The sequence below is a fragment of the Monomorium pharaonis genome, chromosome 3 (genome assembly GCF_013373865.1).
Source record: "Monomorium pharaonis isolate MP-MQ-018 chromosome 3, ASM1337386v2, whole genome shotgun sequence".
In the NCBI taxonomy this organism is placed as follows: domain Eukaryota; kingdom Metazoa; phylum Arthropoda; class Insecta; order Hymenoptera; family Formicidae; genus Monomorium; species Monomorium pharaonis.
Window position 1 is genome coordinate 27,102,146 of NC_050469.1, and position 21,042 is coordinate 27,123,187.

The 21,042-nt window shown below is 39.3% G+C and overlaps 1 protein-coding gene and 1 long non-coding RNA gene across 3 annotated transcripts in view; one reads left to right on the forward strand and one right to left on the reverse strand.

Annotated features, from left to right (window-relative positions):
- Positions 1–21,039, forward strand: part of LOC118644808 — a 47,383-nt gene extending 26,344 nt beyond the window's left edge. For both annotated transcript variants that reach the window (XR_004962586.1, XR_004962585.1), the window contains exon 2: positions 18,782–21,039. This is a non-coding gene — a long non-coding RNA (uncharacterized LOC118644808). The remainder of the gene's footprint in view (positions 1–18,781) is intronic.
- Positions 1–21,042, reverse strand: part of LOC105829083 (mitochondrial distribution and morphology protein 34) — a 77,350-nt gene that overhangs the window by 5,622 nt on the left and 50,686 nt on the right. The window contains exon 3 of the mRNA XM_036284410.1: positions 660–971. Within this exon, the coding sequence (XP_036140303.1) occupies positions 660–971 (312 nt within the window). The remainder of the gene's footprint in view (positions 1–659; positions 972–21,042) is intronic.

Sequence of the window (21,042 nt, forward strand, 5' to 3'; positions counted from 1 at the left end):
AGTTTAATATTCCTGCTTGCGTAATGATGACAGGGCATAATGAGTACTTGAACCTGAGAATTCGTGGAGGGACAGGAAGTGAATAAATAAATATGTTTTTCGGTCATTCTCCTGGCCGTGAGGCAAACGGACAGCGAAGACATTGCGTGTAAATATGCTGCGATGTTGATGTACTGCAAACATCTTACAGCGTTACACTTGTAAAAAGCAATGTTTATTAGAAAGTTACTATTTTCGACTTAGAGAATAATACGTCGCGCTTTCTTTTAAGACTAATAATATTGAAATTCTGTGTAATCTTAACCCTAGATAGACACCTATGGGTTTGTAGAGCTCGAGAGATTTTTAAAACTCTGTCATTTTTGTTATTAAATTTTTATTAAACGATTAAGTTCTCAGGTCTCATAGATCCATAGGTGTCTACGTAAGGTACCAAAAATATACGTGTCTCTACCTAGGGTTAAATATAACAGCCCTAATAATAAAAGTAATAAATTCTAGAGAAATCGGTTATCTAAACAAACACTTTTGCAAGAAATGAACGACAATAATTAAAAGAAAACTAAAAAAAAAGGACAAAGAGGAAAATTTATGCAAACGGTTCGAATGTTAAAGGGCATTCGCGCCGAGTCCACCCAACTCCAATTCTCCGCTCTCACCTGTTCCGGGTTACGAAGGTGAAGATCCGGGTGCGTCCCGTACGGGTGTTCCTCGCCGTCCGGGAGCTCGAGTCGCGGCGGCAGATTGAGGGCGAGATCGTGCCGGACACTCTCCGCACGGATCGCGCGGTCCCTCGCCGCGGCGATCATTACCGCTTGTATATCCCGACGCCTTCTGGCATCGTCGCCATCGCCACCGCCGCCGCCGCCGCCGCCGACTCCACTGCCGACCGCACCGGCGGTCGGGTCATCTTCCGCCGATGCACCGCGTCCGCTGCTGCCGACCTCCATTCCTTGGCTCACCGACAGCATCTGCAAAATCAACGATCGTGTTTACGCCTTCTAAAAAGGCTGGAATATGTAGCGCGATACATAATCGCGTGGAAACGTCGCGCGTCGTTGCAAAATTTCCTGTTGCTGTTAATCTGCGTAATGATATTATCGTTTTATTTTCTACAAATAAACAAAAATGACTGATAAACAGGATAGTTGATAAAAATGAAGTTGATAATATTAAAAGCGAAAATAAATGTCACTGGGAGTCATCTAGTGATGATATTCGAAATAGGCGAGGGTTGCCTCCATCGAGGATTCTCGTTTTGTCGGTCTTTCAATGACAAAGGATCTCCTCCAAAAGTTCGGGAATGAACTTTAATGCGATCTCGCGCTTCACACATTCGCGATTATTTCGCCCTAAATGTTTTGGGATAAAAGATAAAAAAAAAGCTCCGAAGAGAAAGCTCCAAATTTCGCGTGGTTCCGACGCAAGGTATTTGTGCCAAAAAATACAATGATGCTTGTTCGTTATGATACAGGTCGAAATAGCGCGCAAAATCCACTCCATATGCGCTCGACGCACGTGAGTAGCCTGAGTGGGGGGGAAACAGCAATACAACACGATTGGCGTGTTTCATGGTTTTCACTGTTTGAGAATGAAGTGGGGAGGGTTTACCTCGTTATAAGGCATAGAAGCTCGTGCTCTATTACGAGGTTCCAGTGTAAAGCGTACACGCGCGGTGACTGCTATTATCCGGCGCCGAGGAAAGGGTCGCCGCGATCGTGAGCCCTCGACTGTACGGCCGTGAATAAATTAGTACACAAAATGAAATTGCTCGACCATTCGATCAGGAGAGAGCGCCCGTTATACGTGGATATAAATATTAGTGCTGTGCCGATGCACTCGGCTCACGTAAATGATTGCATATAAATCATATCATTATATCCGCAGGATTAATTTCTCCGCGATGTTGTAGATTATTTGTACAATCGAACCGGGTACGCGCGCAAAAGTATTTTGATTCGTAATCGTGGCCGTCGTGAAACGCGCGCATTGCTTTAAATAAAAATTATCAATTTATTTATATATGTAGTAAATATATGCATATGATAATAGAAACAGATTTTATTGAAAGTAAAAAAACCGATGGAGATACTTTTTGCTTGCGAAATTAATTTCGAGTAACTTGTATAATACTAATTTACATGTAGATATGAAGACAAATTAAGTTTTAAATCGCGCATTATAAAGTTCATAACGTAAATTCGAGAAATTATGCAAATAATTCTGCACTTCGACAGTCTTCTCTATTCGACAGGTCTCTGCAAAAATTCCTTTAAATTTGATTAATATCTATCTTTTTCCTAGAATCCGCGTGATTCTAAATTGTGATGTAATTTGGGACTCTGTATAATTCAGATAATTGTGTCTCAGTTAAACCTCTCGATTAGCCGAACTCGATCGTTTTCTCTTACTTCCAGCAAAAAATTTCTTCGCTCGTACCCTGCGCGGATCCGGTTTAAAACATCTGCTCACGCACGCATGCACGCACGCGTACGAGAGGCGGGCCGAGAAACGTCACGTCGTGACAGTTGGCGATACCACAGGATGGCGTGGTCCGTGTACACCTCGAGAAGTAAAACGGGGAAGGTCGTACGAGCTTCAAGTGCCGGCGAGCACGGCGAAGGAACGAGGTCGTGTGCAAACGCACTCGCAACACGCGCGCGCTTTCCTTTTCGTTCCGCGTTGCGTCTTTGGTTCGCACGTTCGCGCCAATAGGTCGCAAGATCGAAATAGATCGATCGTGCGTACAGCGACGACCGTGAAAGCCGCGGCCCACCGCCGCGTGTCCGAAAATACCAATCGCGATATTTATGGCCAAATTTACAGATCTTTTGCATTCTCGATATGTAAACGTATCACCGATACTCTAGTCCTAGTTCATTGAACATCATATATTTTTTTTTTGTAAATAAAAATTGCTCACTGAATAGTTTTAAATGGCCACTCGTAATCTTCATATCAGATGAGGAATTCTGGTGATTACTTATGGAATGATTTGTTTAATAGTTTGCAGTTATGCAATGGCGTTACAACAGTCAACATTTGTCATAAGGCACTTTTACTTTTTTCAGTATTTTGAAACTTTTTTTAAATTTAAAACAACATACAATATTCACAATTATATATAGTATATTGTATATAAATAACATTATTTTTTTTTTGTGGTAATAAGAACACAGAAAACTTTAAAGGCATTCTTTATTTCATCGATTTTTCTCCCAAACATAAAGCTCATCGGCTGCAGCTCTAAACAGAAGTTAAGAACGTTCTCTATCGATATGACTTTTTATGATAACTTGATCGCGATTTAACGAGCTAGAGTCAATGCAGAAATCTCTCTCTCTTGTGCGCGCGAACATTCGCTGGCACGTGCGCGCATTAATGACTGATGGGTCGGTCGGTCGGTCGCGTTAAAGCTTTAAAGGGGTTTTCAGCACCCCTCCGCTCGCATTCTCGCGCTCGTCCGAGGCCGTCGAAAGGGAAAGCGGAAGAGGGATGCGGCGGCGGCGGCGGCTGTTGCTGCGACGACAACAGAGCGAGGGTGCGCGGCGGAGACAGCAACGACAAGAGCGACTGACACACAGAGGGATGAATGCTCGCGTACCATTCGTATCGATCGACTTGCAGCATAACATCACGCTCGCTCGTTATGCCAATGTAATGCAGATGCGCGGGAGGACCCTTCGATCAGAGATATTTTCAGAATTGTTCATCGTCCAGTACCATCAAGCGTTCTTGTGTTCCAATAATGCTATCGCGGAACACTCGCGTTTTATGCAAGTTATAATCCTTGCCTCTCATCCCCAATTTTTACGAATGATTATGCTAATCGCCTATCACATCCACGTTTCTCACTTGATGATATAATTTTAAACAATCTCTTTTGAAACTTACTTTTATTATCTTATTATTTGTCGCGTGTGTGTGAATCTTATCGCGGTGAACGCCAATACAAGTATATGTTAGATAAATAATTTTCCTCGGATAAAAAAAATTTCAAGTCTTCCAGGTTTTCCCAGTGATAAACACCATGTCTCGTGTTATGTTTGTGTTACTCTATGCACTTCGTGTGCTTTAGGCTTTTAGCAGAATGACTAACTTATAATTTTAAAACAATGTTTCATTTATCACTTAAATCTTCGTCTTTAGTAACGCATAATAACTGCCTTGTGTCTCAAGTCTTAAACTGAACAGCGATTCTGTTTGTGACTTAAGACTTGAGATATGAGGCTGTTATTATGAGGGTGTTACTAAAGACAAAGACTTAAAGCGTAAAATATTGTCTTGAAATGATATATCAGCCGTTTTACTAAGGCACTTGAAGATACGCATTAGGATTTAGGATCAATAATATTAATCGTTGGCCGATACCAATATAAGTTTCTCCAGCGCGCTTTTTATAAACTGATAAGTATAATAATCTAATGTATCTCTTATCTAATATATATTGTATTAATAAATTTTTATAAATTCACGTACTTTGTTCTACGCTTAATTTTTGTTTATGTAAGTATCATATTGCTACTACCTACGTAAAATAATACAATCATGGCAAATAATTAGTATTAAAAAAAATGTTTTATCTTTCAAACGAAAAACTCGAGAGAATATGAATTTCTTTATTATCTCTAAGGCCGGTATTCATAGTCGGGTCTTATATTTAAGATCATCTTAAGTATTGTCTTAAGATGCCATCACAGAGCCGTATTAGTATCTTAAGACATTGCTTGAGATGCTCTTGAAATAAAATTCGACCATGAATACCGGCTTCAAAAGAGAAAAGTTTTCTTGACAAAATTGAAAAGTTAGAAAAGGATTTTTGGAGTACATTCTTGTGGAGAATAGGGATGCTGCTAATCCAAAGAGAAATTCATCCAAATGTATTTCGAAAGGAGAGCAACGAAAACCAATGTCACTCTTCCAGTAAAAGGAATTATATGTGCCGAATATAGGAATATGCTATATTTGGTGCATATGTGATTTCCCTCCATCTCTTTCCACGATTCTGGTTCAAAACTGGCGGATCATTTGATTAGATTTGTACATGTTATATTGTATCGCCGTGACGCGAGTCATCCAAATTTCAGTTGAAAATAGCTTAAATATTAGCCCTCAGAACTCATTAATTCGACACATGGTTCCACAATCGAATCTATTATGGATGTAACTGCAAAGTAAAGCGTTTCTTGTACCTTAAAAAACATTCCAACAAAACAGATCCCACCTATAAACCTAAGTGATTGTAAAATAGAAATTGCTTTCGTTTTTCGGCCATGTCGTTTATTCTTGAACGACACGCCGTGTTTCCAACGTTTTTTTTTCAACGTTTCCGTCCTATATTGCGTAACGATTGAATTTTTTCGTCGGCGACGAAACACGACGTTGGCCTGGGCGAGAAGCGAGCCACCCGGATGCGCCGGGGACGAGCGAGAGAAGATGAAAGAGTGACGAGCGGCGCGCGCGAGGTCGTTCGTTCGATCGATCGGAGATAGAGTTAACCGGCGAGCGGGCGAAGGGCGAAGGGACGACGACGACGACGACGACGACGACGACGGTGCTTGCACGGGCACTGATGCTGGTGCTCGAAACGCCATAGCGCCGCTCGCAAAAGCCCGCGGACGGTGATGTTGTAACGGACTTTATGGCTCCCCGAACCACGCTGGCACCTCGGTGGACCATAAAACCGCTAGTTTCGCTGTCGCAGTTGCGCAGCCCTTCGCTCGATACCGCTCGCTTGAAACGTGACGACGCTCCATCGTCATCGTCGTCGTCGTTCCGCCGCGCCGGCTCGATTGAAATTGCAGTTTCAGAAAAGGGGTAAACTTCGTCGCCATCGATCGTTCGTACGCTCGCGAGTATTATACGCCCCGAGAAACTTACATCTCCCTCGTGCTACCCCCCTCCCCCTCTCCCTCGTTCCCAGGACGTCAAAGTCACCCCGGCGACGACGACAAAGCGGTATTTCGAGGAGCTTCGTGTGTGGATGTGTGACTTCGCATGCAGCAGTTACGCGATCGACGAACCGCCGCGCCGCGCCGCATCGTCGTTTATTTTCGCCGCCGAGAGAGAGAAAGAGAGAAAGAAAAGAGAGAGAGAGAGAGAGAGAGAGAGAGAGAGAGAGAGAGAGAGAGAGAGAGAGAGAGAGAGAGAGAGATAACGGGGGCCGACAATCGCGAACACCGAAATCGAAAGCGACGACGCGAGTTATCTCGCGAGTAATTGCCGCTGATTGGCCGATAATTGTAAATAATTGACTTTTATTTTGCTGACTAACGGATTGTACCGGAACCAATTTAAAAAGGGGGAGGAGGGAAAAATAAAAAGAATTATTTGTCTCTGCAAGAGAGAAGAAATGAAAATGATCGTTGGACTTTTGGAAGAAGAAAATGTTTTGCGAGATATAAGTGCGAAATTATGCACGGAGCTTCTTTTCCCATGCATCCAATCTGCCGAAAATAATTTCTTCCTGAAAGTATTTGCGAAAAAGAAAGCACAATATTTGCGACGCGCTACCTACCACAGTTCGATCAATGTCGCGCTTTATACCGACAAACAAACAACGATTAAAATATACGTTAAGCCAATCGCGTGTCGTCGATAAAGCGCGTATAATTTTCGACGTCGCCCGTTTGCGTGTCTTTTAGATTACGCAATCTTCTCGTCGCCGTCGCCTTAATCTTGCGTTTGTTGCAAACATTGTGTATTTCAGACAAAGTGTGTACGTGAATTCCAACATCTCCTGATGTCTCAGGGTGAGCGAAAATGTAATATATAATTTATAAGAGAGATTTGTTAAGTATAGCAAAAAAATAAAAATAAGAAATGATTACGTATCTCGTTGATTTGCTGCAAATAACGATATATAACTCAAAAAACAAGGTTTCCAAAAAATAAGTTTAAATGTTTTGAATCGTTAACCAGTAAGAGCTCACGTAAGAAAATACATATGTGAAAGAAAGAATTTTTTTATTATAATAATATCTAATGAATTAAAAATTCATTAAAATCATTAAAACGTGAATTTTAATTGCGATTTTGGTATAATATCTAATTGTAGAAAGAATAAAAGTATCATTATCTCTTCATTAGTAGTATTGAATTCTCTCATCTATTATAAAAATATTTTTTTTTTAACTTATGACATTTCTGATGCAAAATATTTTTCTCATTTCTCTTTTTTTTTTTAAACTTAATTATATTACTAACAAAAAATTCTAAGGATCAGTTTTTTTTTTCGTGAATAACTAGACAATGACAATTTTTGAATTATGTAGTTGTTGCGGCGAATAAGCAATGTGCAAATGTGTATCTTAAAAACGCAGGTGATATATCTTTGTTTTTCATTCTTATGTTCTACCTGTTAGAAGAGATTAAAGCGAAATCCGCGTGAGATGTGTCACCGTTCACCGCGTCGATCTCTTTATCCGAATATCGAGGGCTGAAATTGAGGCGTGTCACGTTCGTGTGCACGAGAACTGCTTTCCTTTCGTAAAAGCTTCCACTGGCGTTATATCGCAATCAATTCGCGCATCGCGCAGACATCTCTTTTACGATTCCGGCCGGCGATACTGATCCGTCGATAACAAGCTGAAATGCCGCTCGTAAGTCTTCTTACTACCTGCTCCTGTCACGATCGCATCGTACAAATCGGATTCAGCGTGATTACATTTGTTTCTTGTTTACCCGGCGTCATTCACGACACTCACGCACTTCAAATAATCAAACGACTATTTATTTAACTGCGTTATTTAAAGAATAAACCGTCAAGGATTTTTCCAGCCAGATAATATCTCGCAGATCACAAGTTTCAAACATAAACAATGTCAAATATCTAAATTGAAAATATTATTACAAATTATTTACTTGTTTTTGAAATGTTGTTTCAAATATGGTTAATATTTTACTGTTTATGCTTTAATAATGCAGCAGATAAAATTTCCGATTGTCAGTTTATATGTGATGTAATTGTTGCGCTTGAAAAATTGTAAGGTTTTGAGAATCGCTGGCTCGCAAACGCTTTCGAACGTCCTCGTTGTCGTTTTCGTCTTCTTCGTTGTCGTCGTCGTCGTCGTCGTCGTTGTCGTTTGGTAAAACGTATCGATCGAGGAGAACGTGCCACCCTGCATGAGGGCAATGCACCGGGGATACATCATGCACTCGCTGTAAAGCGCTGCGACTATACTTTCGCAGCACCTGCTAACACCTTCGCGCATAAAGGTCGTTCTAAAAAAAGAAATCCTTCCAGCGCACAGAAACGGTTTCCGAACATTGTAAGAAGACGATGAAATCCCCCGTGAAATTCGAGAAAAATTAATTTTACTTGAATATTGTACTTGACATTCATAATGCCTGTATCAAATATATTATCCATCTGTGAAAAAAGTTTTTTTTTTTAATGTATGAATTATATCTTTAATATATATTTTTTAAATATATTTTTTTCATGTTTATTTTATTCTCCCATATCGCGATCTAATTTTATGACTTCCTAAGATAATAAATTCTATATCTCAATCTCGTCTTAAGGATTAAATATTTTACAGTTCATTATTTAATTGGTAGTTCTTAATGCTCGATCAAGAAGGAGAGATTCAAAGTATTAATTTTTCCTAAGACACGTTGAGTTTTCTCCTTTTTAACATTACTAACATATGAGAAATAGATTGATGCCACATCAGACTGGCATTATCCAGATTAAGAGTGTAGATTTCAGCGCACACTATGCACGAATGTGTATTCGTGGCTAAAGGATTAGATTAGATTTCCACGATATGTCGACCAGTGCTATTAGAGACTCTAATCTATTGCGCGGCGACAGTATTTTGTCCGCGATGCGAATGTAATCGCACTGCCAATTATTGTTATCGCTCAAGGCCGCCGAGACAAATCGGTTCCGCTGTCGCATCGCATTATGTCGCGCCGACCTCTCCTCGCGTCCACGAACATGCCCCAAATTCTCTACGAATAGTTCGACTCTCAAGATTCGTAAGAAATTCATATGTTCGCGTTAACTCGCCTCTTTTACACATAGAGAAATTTTTGATATCTGTAATTCTATGACAAAATAATTATGTGGTTACTAATTATTTATTTATTTATTAATAATAATAATTAGTAGCTACAATTTGCATGGTTAAAACAATTACATATGTCTCGAAATTCAAATGGTGTAACGGGAAAGTTCTTGAAAAACTAAGTAAAATATTTATTTGTAGAATCTCACGCGTACACCTCTCTCTCTCTCTCTCTCTCTCTCTTTCTATTTATAAATTTTTATTTCAAATAAGTTTTTGAGATCCATGGGTTTAAAGTTAATCAATAACAAATTATATTTAGACAGTTGCATATCCGTAAATCGCCCGAGCAAATAGTATTAGTGATCGATTATAACAACCAACTCAACTTAATCTCTGATTAATTTTAAATCCTTATCTCAAAAACTATTTAAAATAAAAATAACTATTTTATTTAATTTTCCGACAACTCTGTTGCTATGATATTTTGACTCATAACATTCGAGACACCTTGTATAGCTGATATTGAAAATGACTCTAAATAATAGTTAAATTATAGTAATTACAATAAATTTTTTCTTTCAGTGTTTAGAAAAATAAAATCAATGCGATTTTCAACGGATCCTAGGTGCTTTAAAGTAATGATGTTAGATATATAAATGAAAAATATACAAATACTTTTAGCTATTACATACGGATTAAAAGTATAGAGCATTTTCTGCTCAATTAAAGTTCGAACCATGATTCCTTGGTTTATAGATAACGAGATTACGATATATGTCATCCGAGTAATTAAAGAGTGAAGAAATCATTATCGTGGCTTCATAAAGATTGTCGTATGTGCGCTTTCACGTCTTAGTGTTTCACACACTCATTTGCAGTTAAATCGCAAGCAAAAATTCGTTACATTATCGGCTCAACGAATCGTACGACCCTAAATAACTTTCGTTAACACACTCTCGTAGCCCATATACGTTTCCTAAATTTAACTGTTACGAGAGAAAAAGAGAGAAAGAGAGGGAGAGAGAGAGAGAGAAAGAGAGGGAGAGAGAGAGAGAGAGAGAGGAGAAGAGAAGAGAGACGCGTATATATTTTATTAGGTGTATTCTTGGAATTTATTATGAAGTCTGACTGGACGGCTTTTGGGGTCATCTCGTCTGGAAAGTTTTATATAGAAAGAGTTAAACGCTATCGATTTTTTTTGTAGTAGTCTAAAGGTCGATGATCAATGACTCGTTTGTTAAATGAACACTTTTTCCATTGCGGATTATTTTCGTGCTGTAAAAATTGTAATGTAATTATCTAAATGTCTCCATTTTTTTACGGACATTCAGAAAATTATATTAATCCGATGTACTTTTTTTGAAAATTTAGAAAAATGACGTCAAAGAAATTAAGATTCTAAAGAGGAAATAATTCCATTTCAATTTTACAAGTCTGTCTTTCTCAATTTTTACACAGAGATAAACTCACTTTCTCTTTTTGCAAATCGCAAATTTTGCACTCTTTTTGTATCCTGAATCAAAATGCGATTCCGATAATGTGTTGCTGACATGGAGATAAAGATGATTTAAATTGCTTATTGCGTTTCTCTTGTTAGTTATTATATAATCTAATTGCAATTCTTAGCGGATAAGCGTTTCTAAGATAAGTGTTTTGTGACTGTCACCCTAGTGTCAATAGCAGAACGGATCGATTTCTCGCTCGATGTGCAAGCGAGGCGTATTAAAGAAACAACGTAAGCATCTCCGATCCGCGACAATTCCCCCGAACAACGGAGATGCGGGGAGAAAATAAGAGCGACGAAGTCAGAATCGCGCCGTCTCCGCGTTCTTCGCGAACTGCAAATAAAAACGATTTACTCGTATGAATATGAACACGAGGGGGAAAAGGGGATTGAGAATGGAGCGCGGATATGATGGGGACGCGAGCGATAAGGGGCCGGATTGTTTCGACTACTTCGGAATAAGTGCACTCCTCGGATCGAGAAAAATCTCCGAGGCAAAAAAGTCGTGCCGACGATACGGAGTGACGGCAAACCAATGTCGAGCAAACATATCGAAGTCCAACGAGTCACAAGAGCTCTGACCACGATTCCATGTGGGAAATCGTATCTGTATGCAACAAGAAATCATAAATTCAATAGTTCAAAATTGGAAATTCGGAAAACAAGGAGCCTTAGAGTAAGAACTTAAGATAATCTTCCTTTTTGTGTCTTTTACTTGCTGCTTACTTTTACTGCAATTTTAACAAAAGAAAATACGAGTTCTCTTTTGCAAGTCAAAATTAAAGTGACTTACACATTGAAAAGTAATAGAGAACTCATAAATCTCAAATTTGATAGAAACAAAAAATGACGGTGTATTTTTACATCTAATTATCAAGATTTTAAATATTTTTTTACAAATAACTAGAACTTTATTGTTGTATAAAAATACTGAAAATGTGACGCAGACATCACCGAAGGGGAAGAACCCTTTTTCTTACAATTAGCTCCATGAGATAACAATCCCGTCTGGGTAACTTCATCTACTATGAATAGCGGTATATAAAAAAATGTGTTGGTTAATAAAACTGATCGAAATTAAAATGTTAGAAATCATCTGATGTAAAAACTAGTTTATTACTGTACATTACTTAAAAAAAACTCATTTGAAACTACTATGAAAGCAATTCAGCGATAACAATTATTATAAATTATTACTGCTACTTAATATCTTCATACATTATGGAAATACATATTTTTTGTAATCAGTATCACTGATATTATTACATTCCTTTTTTTACCTCTCTTACTTTTTCAGCGCGAACATTTCGTCGATCGACAAGGCGGAATCGTATTTTATACAATACTTTGCCTTCAATACCGAGTGACTGTAAATCAAGCCGCTTGACGTTCTGCATTGCGAGCGAGCATAATAAAGCCCGGTACATTGCGCCGAGAGCTCGCGTTGACCCCGCAAAGAGCGTTCGATCGTGGGAAAATTATCTGCAGTCGCGCAACGATTTTCAATGTTTTAAACAATGAACTATTCAGACTGCGCGCTTTTATAGACGCGTTTCATCATTCTCCGCCCATTAATCGGCTCTCTTGGTGAGAGCCGTTTCTTATAATACTCACGATCAATTTTCCTGATTTGTCTGAAATCCTTGCAAAATCCAAACGACGCAAAAAAAATATTCCTCATAAGTTAGTTCCTTTCCCAACTGTTTGCAAAGTTAACTATTTTGTTTTATATTGAATATCGATTGCGCATTATTAATTTATAAAGGGAAACAACGTCGGGAGCATATACCCTAGGGTATTTCGAGGATATGAATATGCAGGGATTCCTCGTGCAGAACTTGATGATCTAACGGTTTCGGTTGCGGTACGTCGCGACTACGCCAAATGATACGCGAACGCGAAAGAGGAACAAACCTACGCCGCGTATGCATCAGAGACCTTTCGTGAATTTCCCAATTTGCATGACGCCAGTCCGTGGCGTCTGACATTGCCATATTTATGAAGTGACTAACTCCCGTTATGTTTGCATTACGGAAAGCTGCACGCAAGTTACGTCATATTCGTTACGCAATCGCTGTGTCATCTGCTATTTGTCCAATTTTCACTCCCCCTCGATAACTTAACGCAAAAACGTCACAGACAAGAAGTACAGATGAACGGATAAAACGTCATATCTGATAAAATTAATGTGGGATCGGCCTCTCGTTCGCGAATTAACCACAAAGAAAATAAATCACGGCAGTGTGATTGTTATTACATTCTAAATACTTTTAAGAGCACGTATCGCGGAAAATGATTCACGAAATTGAAAAAAATAAAATAAAATAATTTAGATTACAGGTGGAACATATATTTTCCACAATGTAAGAATACAAATAATCTGTCTGCGTAATTTCCGCGAGATGAGAAATAAAGCAGCTAGCTGTGCAATTCCACGAACGAAAGCAGCGTGCATCGGCAGAACGTGCACGCGACCGGAAGATTCTCGAAGGAATAATGAGAGACGGCAGGACGATTGTTTCAGGATTTCCAGAATTCCCGCGAATTACATACAAGTCGCCCCGTGTGACGCGATGTCGCGTGTCGCGCGCGATCGCGCGAGAGCTCCGGAAACATTAGCGTCGCGTCGCGTCGCGCCGGTGAACGTCGCGTGTACAATCGACGACGCGTGCATGATGCGTGTTTGTGTGTGTGTGTATGCGTGCACGCGCGGTGTCTATAGGGGATTAATTATGCGTGTCCGGCGGTCAATAGGCTAGGAAACGGGAGAGGCAGAAAAGAGCGCAAGAACGTGACGCAATCCGCCGGGCGCGTAGGTAGAACACTTTTTTCTTCGTGCAACGCGCCGACCTACCCCCGCTACCGTGCGCGTGCAACGTACGGCGAGCGCGTTTGCGCAATTCGCCGCCGTTGCGTAGAATGCTTCCCATTTGGCAGAGATAAGGCATTAACGAGGCCCGGATAATAGCGTCAGCGACCCGTCTAGACGCGGCCGTTGCGACACGTCCTTTAAACGTCTCGCGGCGCCGCGCCGCGCCGTGCTTTTTAGACCGGGGATAAGTGATCCCCGACGCGGAAGTCGCGGCCGCTGTTAAGAACCGTATTACCGTATTGTTCTCGCTTGTAAATTATAAAGATAAACGCCGCTCGGCGCTAAAAAGGCTCGGCGTTTAACGGTAGCTGATTAGCGAAAAAGAATTATTCCACTTCAGACGTGGAAAATCTCTTCCCCTCCTTTTCACAAGCGAAGTGCTTTTAATTAATGTAACATATTGGCGAATTCTCCTCTTTGCTAATTTCGTTAACTCTCGTGCACCTTCTTTCCGTGTAGAATTTTCAAGAAGAAAGAAAAAAAACATAGAAAAAAAGAGAGAAAACTCCGCCTATAGTCTTTTAGTCCTTTCACATCGAGCGATTAAATTGAATTACCGGGCGGCAAGAAGTCCCTTCCCCTCGTGCCTTCCGACTTCAGCTCGAGCGCAGAAGTTTCGCTCTAATGCGGCTCGCTAAATTAGAAAATGAACGGGTGAAGACCGTGGGGTCGCGACTCGCCCCGCTACGCGCCGCTTTCTTTCTTTCCCGCGCGACCGTTTACCGTGGAATAATTCAACGCGGAGGTACGTAACCTTCCTATACTTTCCCCGCTTCCACTTTTCGCCGTAGTTGTGTTGCACCATCGCTTGGCGAAGCGTCGCTTTACGGCCGGGAAAATTATCCCGCCGTTACGCTTTATGCCGACAGGCGGTGGAGACGCGAAGGCGATCGCCGCCGCGCGCACGGAGGCGCGAATACATCCATTCTCTAAGCTGAGAATATATTTTTTTTCTTCGTGCAACGCGCCGACCTACCCCGCGCTTACCTCGCGCTGATGCGTGAGGTGCAAGGGGCCCCGATTACAATTTGCGGATACGCGCGAGATATTGCACGCATTAGCGTTTTTATGTAAGAGCTTAGTGCACCAGTGCGATGTTTTGCACTTTGCGTAATTTTGCAAAAGCAGTGAGCTTTTGTGCAAATTTTTTATATAATGTATCGAAAAAATTTGAATAACAGATATAAAATTATATTGGCATCGTTTTATTTATGTTTTGGGGAACCCCGTCTGATGAAATAAATTTCTGCGCAAATTGTTATAATGTAAAAATCTGACAATCGAGTACCGTGTATCGAAAACATTTTAAAATTTTGATATATTTTTATTAATAAAAAAATATAAAGTTATATTAACGACTTTTTGTTTACATTTTAAACATTGCTTGATAATGTGAATTTTTCGTGTAAATTTTTATAATGTAAAATCCTTTGACAATAAAGTATCATGTATCGAAAAAATTTTGAAATTTATTTTTATATCATAATTTAACATTATATTTATTTATAAAAATATGAAATTATACTAGCAATTTATTTATGTTTTAGGGAATACTGTTTGACAAAATGCAATTAAAATTATTTGTAAAATATAACGTAGTAATAAAATTTAGAATTCTCCAACGTAGAATAAAAACAGAAACAATTCGTAAAAAGTAAGATTATTTAATTTGCAATTCAAGACAGATGCAAGTAAACCACATATTTTCTTTGCAGTTTAAATTCCACTTATATTCGATTAGAAGAACTTGTATCTGGCATGTGTACAATCAGGATGTCTTCAAGATCCTCGTTGAAATTCGACATCCTGGTTGGACGTGAGTAAGAGAGCATTACGCAGCGATCGGTCTTAAAAAATAAAAAATCGAATAGCTCGTAATGCCAAAGTGTTTGCTCCCTACGACGAGTTTCTCATGCGTCACGACGGTCTTTTTCTCTTTCGCCATCAACGAGAGATCCTTGAGAGATACGTGCATGCACAAACCTTTCGTCGTCGGCAGCGCGACTGCCGTAAAACGTCATGATTATTTGCGACATTCGTTAAACGAGTACCTTCACTCTTGCCGGAGTGAACGGTAACGCGCACTAGATGCTTGGCTCTGTGCAATACTGGTCTCTCACGGCCTCGAAAACGCCATGAGAATCCTCTAGTCTATTTTGTAAAGTGTATTTTGTGATGGATGGATTCTTTAATGCTTCTTTTTACATTTATTAAAGTAACCTTGGTTTTGCATTAACTAACGGAATGTAATATGTGCCGTAACTTTGTTCGATAATGGTTCCAAATAACATGGGTGTAAAATTTTACCAAAGTCAACGGCGCAATAATTTTTACGACAAAAAAGTGCATAAAAAAATCATTGCCTTTAGGCGTTTGAAAATAAACTCTGTATCATTATAAATTTTCGCTCAAACCGTTTTCTATTTCACGACCTGTATAATGGTCGATATTTATGTAACATTTTCAATTAGCACAGAGCATTTGGATTTCAAAGTGAGATAAATGCCTCGAGCGCACACAACAATTTCCCACGTATTGCCAGATATTTTTTGCGGGTTTCACGGATAAGTTGATTAAATACTGCGGAAATATACCTACGTAATCATCTGAAGAATGAAATTTTTTTTCGAGCAAACACGTGCTTTTTGCATGCTTTACAGTGCTTTTTGCGCTTAATCGCATGAAAATAACTCAACAGCAGTATTATCCACACATATATTTCTTACATATTTTTTCATACATTTAAGTAAACGTCATTCTTCCTGTCAACTATGTAAATTACATCTGGTGATATACACTATGCAAGATTGTGGCATTGCGTGATATTTGGTAATCAAAATTATTCGCGATGCACTCTCGCAAGTATTTTACCGTTACATTCATATCTCCCTGCACATTCAGATAAAATAACATGTCGCGTGTCAGAGACAGAAAAGTGAAGAGAAAAGAGCTCGCGCCTGCTGTTTCAGATATTTATTTTACCGGGCCCGGCGGGATTTAGATGCTCCAATGTCATATCTTCAATGTACAATGTATGAGACGCGATCGAGCGAGTCACCCTCGTACGCGGCGCACTTGTGTAAACGTTCCCGCTACCGTTTCCCACGTCTCTTGACCAGACAGTCCAATCAAACGGGGCGAAAAAAAAAAGGAAAACAACGAAAAAGGGCCGAGAAAGAATATCGCCGACCATCGACCCAATTTTCGATTCGAGCTAATATTTGCACATTATACGTTAGGCGACGTACGTGCGAGCGTGGCGTTTTTTTTTTCCACGATGATGACCTGACACATGGGGTTTCTCTCTTCGGAGAAATCTATCCAAAAGAGTGAAAATAAAAGGGGAGATATCAAGTTCCCCGCGTTCTCACCTCTGTGTACTCTGCTTACGAGAAACCCGCGTTTCTCAGACAAACCATCGACTGTACATCCTCGGAATAATAATAAAACGATTTTGCGATAAATATTTTTTGTGATTAACCTTGTAAAACGTGAATATTAAATATTAATTTCTGCTGGAGTAGTACATAGTAAAAAAAAAAGCTAGAATCAATAACAATAATTCAATTTACGATGATTTTGGTAGATACTCCTACAGTAAAAAAAAAAATTAGGATTTTTCTCCAAGTATATAATTTTTGTATTTCGATTATTCGCACATTTAACTTATAACTCGTTAATTGCGAAGAAAGTACTACTTAAAATATACGTAACGTGCAGTACGTCTCATTTTATCTGCGCATTATTTATGCAAATTTAATTATATCGACGAGTCGAAAAAGAAGTATCCCCCGCATTGTACGGTCTCATACTTATAGTGATTAAATATGCGCTCGTACTTGTGCATAGGCACGAATTATGCGCGCGGCGTGCCGTGCTCTACGAGCCGACGCATGTTAACGAGCGTGCCGTGTTCGCTATACTAACGAGCGCGATTAGAGCGACCGTTAGAGCCAGCTAAACCGCTAAACGAATCTCCACCGAAAGGCCGGCGTTTTTCTGAGGAACGGAGTGAGCTCTGTGCAGGGGAGAAGGGGAGGGAGGTTTAATGTACGGTATTTCTCCTCGCGTTATTAATATAATCGTGCACATTTGCGTTACGTAAAGCGATGCATCTCGACACGGCGCAAAAATTACACACGCAGTCAACTTTGTATCTGTGTGAATATTCCCGTTCTTTTTTTAGTACAATTATTTGCGAATTGTAAATTTAAGCGTTATTTTGTAATTCAAATGATATAGCGAAGTAAAAATATTTTTACGTTATTTTTAACACGTGATATTCAATATAGGGTAATAAAATAGTAATAATATAGGGAAATAAAAAGTTTTTTTACGTTATTTTTAATACATGATATTTATTATTGTTACGTATTATTATTAAAGAATCTGATGTATTTTAAGAGAGAGAGAGAGAGAGAGAGAGAGAGAGAGAGAGAGAGAGAGAGAGAGAGAGATGTACGTTTGCACACTTGCTACATTTTTTATTATCCTATTGAGAACTAGTTCTCGTAACCTGTTTGTTTCATATTTCGAAAAAAAAAGAGGAATGAACTATTTACACATTCGTTGAACTGCTTTCTATGTATACACGATAATGAATCGAATTCGCGCTCACGCATAACATATTTACGGCTTGCTTATCGCAAAGCGTCGTCGAGGACGCTACAACGAACTCGATATTTTTATCGCTTTCGTAGAGAGACATGGATAAACGGAGTTCTACTTTGAAAAGAAGGTTCATAAAACGGAGCGTCTTTAAGGCCATTTTATGATCTTCTGCGGGATGTGTCTTTCAATTTGTGTTAGAGCAGCTAGATTCTTCAACTACATTCAACATATATATGGATCCAGAATATTGTCTTGTTTACGGAGAAGAGAATATGCAAGGAAAATACATACGAGAAAATACTCGCAGACGTATTTTTACATTTTATACTATCATTTCATCTAATACAATACTATCGATAAAATATATCATGTAATTACCGATATCATATCGCACAGTATTTAATTAACTTCAAGAAATTTATTTAGGAATGTTTTATCTTCTTACAATTTTATCCAATTTTTTTTTCTAATACAGTTCATAATGAAAAATCGTTTTCGATTCAGTTTGAGATTTAATAAACCTATAAATTCGATTATTCGTTACAAAAGAAAATTACAATTATGAATAAATGATAACTCGAGCGTTTCTTATTAAATTATGAAAATATCTAGTATAAAATATTAATTATTTCGGACGATTAAGCATTTAAGCATAAATGGATGGCCTCGTTTTCCAGTTAATTTTAAGTGCTATAAATTCTGTACTATACCACCCTTTGCATGTTATAGAGTAGATTGTATGACCTCATTTAAAAGAAATTTCATTAAATTTTACAGATTTTTGAAATCGTGATCTTTTCTCTCTCTCTCTCTCTTTTTGTTTGAAAAGATTTCTCTAAAGTTAAAGGTCAGCGTGTCGCAGAACCTACTAATGAACGGCTGCCATCTCCGAGGCTCACGCTCGCAAGACCGACCTCGGAAATCGCAGGCTGATGACATTTAAAAGTGCCACGTGAAGGTATCGACCGACGTGCACGCTCGCTCGTTCTTTCTTTCGCGGCGGAAGGCAGAGACTATCATCTGTATGCGAGAGAGAGAAAGAGAGAGAGAGAGAAAACGACACGGTGGAGGGAGCGGAGCTGCCGACTCAGACGAGAAAACTGCAGTGAAAGCCTGCCTCGCATTCTGGGCCAGACGGAAGAAACATACAAGGCAGACAGTGTAACGGCCTCCTTCGCGTTCCCCGCTTCTTTTATTATACCACCTCTCGCTCCGAGTTCGACGCGAGCGCGCCTTTCCACCCCCTCGTTCGTCCCACCTCGCCCTCATCGTCGCGACACTCGCTCGGCCTGTCCCCCCAAAGAGGGAGAAAGAGGGAAACGACGGAATAAGTCTCGGTGTTCCAGATACACGTCCGGACGTGCACCAGTTCCGTACTCCGAGAGATGTTAAATGTCCACGCTTCAAATTCTTAATCATCTTACTCTACTTTTCGTATTTTTATATCGAGATTTGTATCAATATAAACCGTAAATATTTTAGCTACTTTTATTTTGCTACGTGCTAAATACTAAAAAAGGTATCCTCCATTTTCTAAAAAAAAAAAAAAAAAAAAAGAGATAAATGTGAACAGCGTGAATAATGTAGAGCCGTTGTATCATGCATTCTTTTTTTCTTTTTTTTCAAATTTGATTTGCACTCATCAGAAACCAACTTAATATGAAAATAAGATCGCTTTTCTTAGACTTTCGTATTTAAAAGAAAGATATACCGTGGATTTTCGGAGGGATAAAAGAAATATAACTATAGAAAATGTAGCTAACAGACAGCCCGACACATTTATGAAGAGAGATTCTTTAATAAATTCCGATCAATGTTAATATTATTAAACAATGTCAAATGTTAATAGAGCTAAAAGATTTCAGAGAAATGAAAAAATATAAAGGTTCGTAAGCCAAGATTATAAAAGTAATTAAATTTTCAAAAAAGTAGCAGCAAATCTTTTATAAACGAGCAACGTATTTTAATCCAAAGTTTGTGGAATGTAGGGAAAATCTATGTATGGAAACTGCGCCTATTAAATTTCACCGGGCTGATCGTTGAAATTCAAAACTATGTCGGGTGCACCGGGTCCTACCGATTACCCCTTCACGCTACGTATGTAAATCACCTGTGCAAGGTGCAGCAACACCGAGGGTTACCTTGGCGGAATTGATTTTTTTTTTTCTTCACGCACTAGTCACATAAAACACTTTCACCGACGTGGCGCATCGCACGTCCGTCGTAATTCATTTCGCTACTGTGTGTGCGCTGGCTGTCAGGTGAAATGAAATCCCGTACAATACTTTCGCCAAAAACCGCGGCATTAAATATTCGCAATCGTAAATGTACAACCGCAACGGTCCGTCTTTGGATAATCGAGTGGCCGCCGCTACTACGCCCTATGAATAATAGACGAATCGAGGACACATTTAAAAATTGCCCAACATTACGACGGTACATTTTTCCCCGTAATATCTATATAGTAATGCAAGCTAATTGACGTGAAAACGTGATTATGATTCGACATAACCGCGTTTGAAATTTTAATGACGGCTTATTTAATCGATTTTATCAACTTAATTATAAAGATATTTACATTAGAAATTGAAGGGCTTTCGCAAAATTAAGTTTCAAGCGTGTCTAAATGGCCGAGCGGGAACTTGTCTCCTCGGTTAACTTTAAATTAGTTTTACTTCAACGGAAATTTCATTTGCGGCTTAATTAACAGGACGCTTAATAATTGAGTGATGGGTTTGTGAAAAGGTGCGAATAAATTCTGGTCAAGTCTTCGCCCCGAGGGAAGATCGAGGAATTCAATATTCGGACGTACCGATATAGACGGCGTCCTCTCTTTAAACGCGTATCGAATTTTTTACTCGCCTTACACCGATCTCGATCCCTACTACGTCGGAAAACGGGTGTCGTTAATGTTTGACATTTTCGAAGGGAATGGAAAACCCCTCCGAGACATATTTTCCACGGCCGTCGCAAAGTAAAGATCAACGGGGATAATATTGGATGACGTGAGGAAAGTGTACGGGGAAAAAAAAAAAGAA